Source organism: Selaginella moellendorffii, unplaced genomic scaffold (assembly GCF_000143415.4).
Source record: "Selaginella moellendorffii unplaced genomic scaffold, v1.0 SELMOscaffold_6, whole genome shotgun sequence".
Taxonomy (NCBI): Eukaryota; Viridiplantae; Streptophyta; class Lycopodiopsida; order Selaginellales; family Selaginellaceae; genus Selaginella; species Selaginella moellendorffii.
The window spans coordinates 2,130,879-2,138,060 of NW_003314267.1; the positions used below are offsets into that span (position 1 = coordinate 2,130,879).

The 7,182-nt window shown below is 50.9% G+C and overlaps 3 protein-coding genes across 3 annotated transcripts in view; 2 read left to right on the forward strand and 1 right to left on the reverse strand.

Moving 5' to 3' along the window:
• The first annotated feature begins 186 nt into the window (after positions 1-186).
• Positions 187-2,739, forward strand: LOC9634634 (myb-like protein Q). The gene is made up of 3 exons (XM_002965536.2): positions 187-637; positions 708-837; positions 907-2,739. The coding sequence occupies exons 1-3, from the start codon at positions 505-507 to the stop codon at positions 2,537-2,539; spliced, it is 1,896 nt and encodes a 631-aa protein (XP_002965582.2). The 5' UTR covers positions 187-504; the 3' UTR covers positions 2,540-2,739.
• A 1,014-nt stretch (positions 2,740-3,753) lies between these two features.
• On the forward strand, positions 3,754-5,020 carry LOC9634636 (myb-related protein Hv1). The gene is made up of 3 exons (XM_002965538.2): positions 3,754-3,907; positions 4,115-4,244; positions 4,307-5,020. The coding sequence occupies exons 1-3, from the start codon at positions 3,754-3,756 to the stop codon at positions 4,974-4,976; spliced, it is 954 nt and encodes a 317-aa protein (XP_002965584.2). The 3' UTR covers positions 4,977-5,020.
• A 195-nt stretch (positions 5,021-5,215) lies between these two features.
• Positions 5,216-7,182, reverse strand: part of LOC9635996 (transcription factor MYB20) — a 2,587-nt gene continuing 620 nt past the window's right edge. Inside the window, exons 2-4 of the mRNA XM_002965883.2 lie at positions 6,807-6,952; positions 6,594-6,723; positions 5,216-6,504 (exon numbers count right to left, since the gene is read on the reverse strand). Of these exons, the coding sequence (XP_002965929.2) occupies positions 5,337-6,504; positions 6,594-6,723; positions 6,807-6,939 (1,431 nt within the window). The 5' untranslated portion in view covers positions 6,940-6,952 and the 3' untranslated portion in view covers positions 5,216-5,336. The remainder of the gene's footprint in view (positions 6,505-6,593; positions 6,724-6,806; positions 6,953-7,182) is intronic.

The window sequence follows — 7,182 nt, forward strand, 5'->3', positions numbered from 1 at the left end:
ATACCACCTTTCCAAAGTCCGTAAGTCTGTTAAGCAAAGATTTGCTACGCACAAATTATATTAATATTAGTTACACCTTACCAACCACGAATCAGGGAGCCCTAACCAGGGAGGATATTCGGTGATCCATGGCAAGAATATGTGATGATTGATGTGGTGGTGGTAGCAACCTAGTATTGCGCGCGTTTAAAATCTCCGGGGGTGGGAACAAGGGTTTCTCTGCAGCTCAAGTGTCACAATTCCATCCGGTCTCTGTCACATCCCTCTCGCTTTCGATCGATCGCTCCTCCCTCTCTCTCTCCCTCTCCCTCTCTCCCTTCTTTCTCTCTCGATCAATCGATCGAGGCATTCCTCCGCTCGCTCTCTGGCGCTCGCGCGCACTTTCAAAAGAAATACACCATACAATGCGATTGATCGATCGATCCAGCAAAGCGGCCGGGGATGATCCATCGTTCGTGCTCGTTTCCCCCGCATTAGGTTAATTTGGGGGGAAAAGAGTAGAGTATGGGGAGGCATTCGTGCTGCCAGAAGCAAAAGCTCAAGAAAGGGCTATGGTCGCCAGAGGAGGACGAGAAGCTGGTGCGCTACATCACCAAGTATGGCCACAGCTGCTGGAGCACGGTGCCGGAGCAAGCCGGTCAGTAGCAATCGATCGCTCGAATGTGAGCTGCAAGATCACTCATCCATGGCGCTCGAATTATTTGCAGGATTGCAGCGATGCGGCAAGAGCTGCCGGCTCCGGTGGATCAATTACCTCCGCCCGGACCTCAAGCGTGGGAATTTCACGTCGCACGAGGAGAAGCTCATCATCGATCTCCACGCGGCGCTTGGCAACCGGTAAAGAGAGATTCTCGTTTGGTTTCGTTGTGAGAATTCCTCTCATTTGATCGGGGATTCTTCTTCCAGATGGTCGCAGATCGCGGCGAGGCTGCCCGGGCGCACGGACAACGAGATCAAGAATTTCTGGAATTCTTGCATCAAGAAGAAGCTCAAGCAAATGGGGATTGATCCCAACACCCACAAGCCTCTGCTCGTGGCCACCTCCGCCGCCGCCGCCGCCGCCGCCACTAGCCCCAGCGGCGCCGCCGCCGCCACCGCCACCACCACCCCGGACGCCAAATCACCCATCATCGAGCAGCAATTCCTGGACAAATCCAGCGCCAGCGCCGCCATGGTGATCACGCGACAACCCCCCAAACTGTTCGCCTGCCCCGAGGAGGACGACGATGGCGACGACAACGACGCCATGGGCGGAGAGGACGCCGCCATGAATTTCAAGAATGCCGGTCGATCCGACCAGCACGACCCCCGGAAGTTCTCGTTTCTCGCGAGAACCAAGCCACCCCAGTTCTTCAGCTGCGGCAGCGATCGCGACGAGGACAACAACGCCATGACACCGCTCACACCGCCATCGTCTTCTTCGAATTCTTCCAGCTATGGATCACAGCAGCTCTATCGTCCAGCATTTGGGTTCTTCCCCCAGCAGCAGCAGCAGCAGCAGCAGCAAGATCATCCTGGTTTCCTGCCACCAGGGATCAACAACTGGAACCAGCATTGGATCACGCAGCACGTCCCGCCCATGGCCGCGCCATTCTTCCACCCCGATCACGTCCACCATCCAATGCAGCAGCCAGCGCAAGCTTTTGGTGCCGGTACTAGTGCCTCCCTTTTCAATTCACCCAGCACGCTCAACAATGTGGCTCCAGTTCACGTTGGATCCTTGGTGTGGTATTTGCAGCAGCAGCAGCAACCGAGCATGATCGAGCAAAATCACCACCACCACCACCAGCGGAGTTCTTCTGGTAGCCAAGCGGAAGAGCCCAGCTTTGGACACCAGGAGATCAAAGGCGACGTAGACGACGACTTTAGCGCCAAGTACTGCGAGAATTTCCTCAAATTCGGTGACTTTGGCACTGGCGGGGATCCGGAGCGAGAATTCAGCAGCAGCCCCAGCGGCGGCGGCGACGATGGCGAGCAAGGATCGCCCGGCTGCTGCTCCAACGATCACGCCGCGTCGAGCTTTATGATCAAGCCACCGGTGGTGACGTCGAGGTGCTCCATCCCGGACGATGGTGGTGGCAAGGAATCGCCGTCCATGGACACCAGCTGTAGCAATGCAAGTGGCGGCGACGGGGGATTCCAGTTCTGGGACACTTGCACGACCACGAGTAACAGTAGCGGCGGCGACGGTGGCGGTGGTGGTGGTGGTGGTGGTGGCGACGCCAAATTCAGCCTCCCGTTCCTCCGCGCCGCCTCCTCCTCCGCCAATTCCTCCGACGACGCCGCCTCCGACAGCTTCTCCAACTCGTCCATCCGGTGGAGCGAGCTCCTCCCCAGCCCCGCCATCGCGCCGCCGGTCTGCCATGGTGGCGCCGCCATGGCAAAGCCGCGACAGCACAGCGATCAGTTTGGAGATTCATCGCCCTCCACGATTATGATCAAGTCGAGTGGTACGTCATGGTACGATCGTCGGGAGGAGGAGGAGGAGTTCTCGCCGGAGCTCCAGCGGATTGCGGCAGCATTGGACCAAATCATTTAAGATCTTTAATGGCTTTCTATACATTGCTACACTCGATCGACCGATGTTGGCGCGCATTATACGCTTACTATATAACCATTGATACGTTATACGTATTATATGGATCCATGCATTTGCTCGGATTTGGATCATATGAGATGTTCTTCGTTCCTTCGTTCTTTGTAACATTGATTTGATAGACGAATTGGTTGTTTAAAGAAGGCTTTTGTTGTATGCAACGAAGGTGTCTTTAGAAGGCTTTTCAGAGAGCTTGGTGAAAGTTGGCGATTGATTGATCAATCTTCCAATGTCGCCTGTTTGTTTGCTCGTTTTTGTTTGTTTCGTTTGGATGGTGGCGGTGATTGACATCGATTATAATTGAGTCCTTGGAACAACAGCAACACAACGCTCCAGAAGATCGTCCATGATTTCCACTTAGTTTTCTCAATCTTCTTGGAGAGATTTGACAAGACGAGGTGTTCTTTGTACTCTAGCCCTTTGAGAGATCGAGTGAATCGGAAAGGATTAAAATAATGCGCTTACTTTAGCGTTGATAAAGCCGTGCGCTAAACAATCACCGTCGCCCAGAGGGTACAGATCACTGTTTGCCTTTATTGACCTCGCTCGATCCTTACTTTCTTCTTTTCACTCTGTCTCCACATCCAGCCAACTTCATCGAGTGAAGAGACTCCAATCCTGTACATCATTCGCATCCAAGAATCGCTGATCTTCCCAAGAACCAATAGTCTAGACTTTGTTTGAATGTCGGTGGCGGTGCCACGAATTCGAGAGAATCAATCTAGAGAGAACAAAGCGAGCCCGCGATTCATTTCAATCTCCTCCTTTGACGCATACCACAAAGCAAGGAAGAAATCGCCCATGGACTTTGTCTTTGACGCAGCCTTTGTACAAAGAAACTATCTCCTTTTTTGCTCTCCTTTCTTCTACTTTCTCCCCTTTTCTTCCTCGACCCAGAAGCTTCTGAAAAAAGACCAATATCAAACCTTTTTCTTTCGAGTGAATGAATGAACGCTGCCGAGTGAGAACCCTAGAAAATGTTTGTCATAAATGCTCTGCCACCTTTTCGTTGTTTCGTTCTTTTCTTTGCATCAAATTGCTTTTCTTCTTTTGCTCTGCCATGCCCGCAACTACCATCTTATTCGCGGTACTTTGGATTGAATTCTCGTCCAGAGATCTTTAGGTGATCTTGGAGAACGCCATCGCTAGCCCTCTTCATGGGTGGGAAGCAATCCTCTTCTTCTACTTCCTGCTATAACGAGAAGAGGAAGCTCCGCAAAGGATTGTGGTCGCCCGAGGAAGACGAGAAGCTGGTGCAATGCATCACAAAGTTTGGGCATGGCTCATGGAGCAATGTTCCCAGACAAGCTGGTGATTCTCATTTCTACATCTTTCTTCTATCAATCCCTCCACGATTTCTTCTCTTCGTGCTCCAAGTTCATTGCTTCGTGTTGTGCGCATAAATTGTCGAATCTCTCTCTTATCGTTTCTTTCGCTTTTAATTTCCTTCATGAACTTGGTCGAGACAGGTTACATTTTCTTCTTTCTAATCTTTGATTGATCGATCGATCGGCACAGGATTGGATCGCTGCGGCAAGAGCTGCCGGCTTCGATGGATAAACTACCTTCGCCCTGACTTGAAACGAGGTGGTTTTGGCGAGCACGAAGAGCAACTCATCATCGATCTCCATGCCATCGTTGGTAACAGGTCGATTCAATCTCAAAATCAATGTCTTTCGACTTGACTTTCGCTTGAATTTGTTCTGGCAGATGGTCACACATTGCCCGGCAACTGCCCGGAAGAACAGACAACGAGATAAAAAACTTCTGGAACTCGGTGATCAAGAAGAAACTACGGAAGATGGGCATCGACCCAAAAACGCACGCGCAGATCACGTCACCCTCGACGACCTCGCCACAATTCAGCAGCAGTGAGCTCATTATCACCGATGATCATCAGCAGAGTTTCGACGACCCCTCGGGTGTCATAAGCAGCTTCATGAATCACGCTCCATTCTCATTCCAACAAGATCATCAAGATCCTTCCACTTGTGCCACCAGCAATCTTGTCGTGCTGCATGGCTCCTCGTCCGGATCCCGCGATCAAGAGCTTGCTGGAACCTCGAGCTCGGCTCTAGTCGATCATCGATTTTACGACCCAGCAGAAGCAATGGATTACAACTGCGCGGATTTCAACCAGGGTGGTGATGAACGCCATGTCAATCAAGATTCGTCTTTGCCCGCCATGTCATGCACTGTACAAAGTTTAGCATACACCGGAGATTTTCCAGGCGAGGCTTTGCTCTCACCGCCTCTCCTGGATTGCTTCCATCGCGAAGAGCAGCACGAAGACGAGCAACCATTTGTTCTTCCCGCAAATGCCATTAGCTACAACGCAGGGGAGTATTATCCCCTTGGCTTTCATCAGGCATTCATGTGATTACAAGTTGATACAAAATCTATAAACTCGGCTCAGATTTAAGCTTGTAAATTCACGAGAATACATAAAGAAAAACTAGTTTGTCACGCAGTATAAATCTCTATCACTCCAGTGCCTAGCCTTTTCCGTTTGCGTTGGACTGTTTTGTGTAGTGGCAAAGTACCCAAAACGTTCACAGCCAAGAACTTGTGATCGGCTTAGAGTCTAGAGCTCCAATAACTTCTATTACAGACAACATGGAGAAATAAAATTGTAGTCACATGGTTTTATTTGTCGAGCTCGATCGAGTGAATGAATGGGATGGTATACATGTATGTGTGCCTGTGTAAGTAAAATTTATATACATTTTCTTTTCATCACTCACATGTGTTGTAGCGCGGCCGCCAACGATGACTGCCAATCGGAAGCCGCCAGCTCGGACTTGATGCCGGAATCAAAACTTGGAATCTTTGACGCGGTGGTGGCGCCGCCACCTCCTCCGCCGAACGTAAAACCCATGGCACCGTCAAACTGCGTTGACCTGTTCTGACCGTCGCTCGTCAGCGCAAAGTCAACGGCCGCCAGATCGTAAGGCTGTTGCTGGTGCTGCTGATACTGCGGGTGATGGTGGTGGTGGTGATCAAAGGAAGCCACCGCTGGCGGCGATGCATCGCAGATTTGATACATGAAATTGGATCCGGTGTGAGTAGCGAAAGCGTTGTTGTAATTCAAATGCACGATGCCCGGAAGAACAGCGCCAGTGGTGCTCCCGGGGAATTGCTGCCTCATCTCATCCCCCTGGTGCTCCTCCCCTGCCGGATTCCCATCGAAAGTACTAGTACTTGAGCGATGATCAAAGTCTGGATTGTAGCTGCCGCGGCCTGATGGAGTACTAGTCCAGTGATTATCCGATCTCATGCTTTGCAGTGGGCTCGAGAAGATCGCTTCGCTAGCACTGTGACTGGCTGCTGGAACTAGAGGTGAGTGATCTTCCACGCCTGGCCTGGTGATCATCCACTCGTTGTAAATCCTGGAATCCCTCGATACGTTGCTCAAATCGGAGAAGTTCCTCAACAGAATTCTCGCAGTTCCTCCTCCTCCTTCTGAATTCACCACTCCAGGCGATGCAAGTGGATTGACGACGCTCCTGGAGTTGGAGCTCTCGTGGTGATTGATTTGCAGCTCGCTAACCAGTGCTGGATTGCGGAGGAGTTTGGTGTCGGAGAAGCTGCGGCCCAAGCGAGGATGGGCTTCGAGATTGATGTTGTAGGGGTAGAGCTTGGAGGATTTGAGGTCGCTGTGGTCGCCCGGTTGGGACTGCGAGGACTCGGACTCGGCGGAGCCGGATTTGAAGGAAGAGATGTCGTCACAGGGAGGGAACTGTGGCAAATTCTTGCCGATGCTCGAGCCCGCCGCGTCGTTCATTATGGGCTTGTGAGTCTTTGGGTCTATCCCCAGGCGCTTGAGTTTCTTCTTGATGCACGAGTTCCAAAAGTTTTTTATCTCATTGTCGGTGCGGCCGGGGAGCTGTGTAGCGATTTGCGACCACCTTGAAACAAGAAGGAAACTTTAGCAAGCTTTTCCAAAAGAAGTTGTTTTGAAACTTGGAAGAGTTTCATGGTGTCTTGGAATATTAACCTGTTGCCAACGATCGCATGGAGATCGATGATGAGTTTCTCCTCTTGAAGCGAGAAAGCACCGCGCTTGAGATCGGGGCGGAGGTAATTCTTCCATCTCAATCTGCAGCTTTTCCCGCATCTCTCCAGTCCTGTTGGATCGGAATTGGGCCAGGAAAACGCAAAGAAAATATCCATCTTGGCTTTAGAGAATGGAAGCTTTTCATTTCCTTACCAGCAAGCCGAGGTACATTGCTCCAGCAGCCATGGCCGTAAGTGGTGATGCACTTGACAAGCTTCTCGTCTTCCTCGGGCGACCACAAACCTTTGCGAAGCTTTTGTTTCTGGCAACACGAGTGTCGCCCCATGCGACGGGGGAAACTGGTTACGAGAAAATACAAAAAGTGAAGAAAAAGAAGAAAAAAAACAGATTTTTGCAGAAGAAGGAACAACTTCGCGAAGAGAAGAAATAAAGTATAAAAAAGGAAAGCTCGGTGCAAGCAAAGGACCAAAGGACTGAAGGACACAGACTATAAGTTTTACTTGCTTGCTTCACTCCTAAAGGCTGGAAGAGAATGAGAGAATGTGTGCATGCATCAACTGGAGACTGG

Coding starts and splice junctions, on each gene's coding strand:
- LOC9634634 (XM_002965536.2), top strand. CDS start 505: ATGGGGAGGCATTCGTGCTGCCAGAAGCAAAAGCTCAAGAAAGGGCTA. Junction 638..707: donor CACGGTGCCGGAGCAAGCCG/GTCAGTAGCAAT, acceptor AATTATTTGCAG/GATTGCAGCGATGCGGCAAG. Junction 838..906: donor CACGCGGCGCTTGGCAACCG/GTAAAGAGAGAT, acceptor TTCTTCTTCCAG/ATGGTCGCAGATCGCGGCGA.
- LOC9634636 (XM_002965538.2), top strand. CDS start 3,754: ATGGGTGGGAAGCAATCCTCTTCTTCTACTTCCTGCTATAACGAGAAG. Junction 3,908..4,114: donor CAATGTTCCCAGACAAGCTG/GTGATTCTCATT, acceptor CGATCGGCACAG/GATTGGATCGCTGCGGCAAG. Junction 4,245..4,306: donor CATGCCATCGTTGGTAACAG/GTCGATTCAATC, acceptor TTGTTCTGGCAG/ATGGTCACACATTGCCCGGC.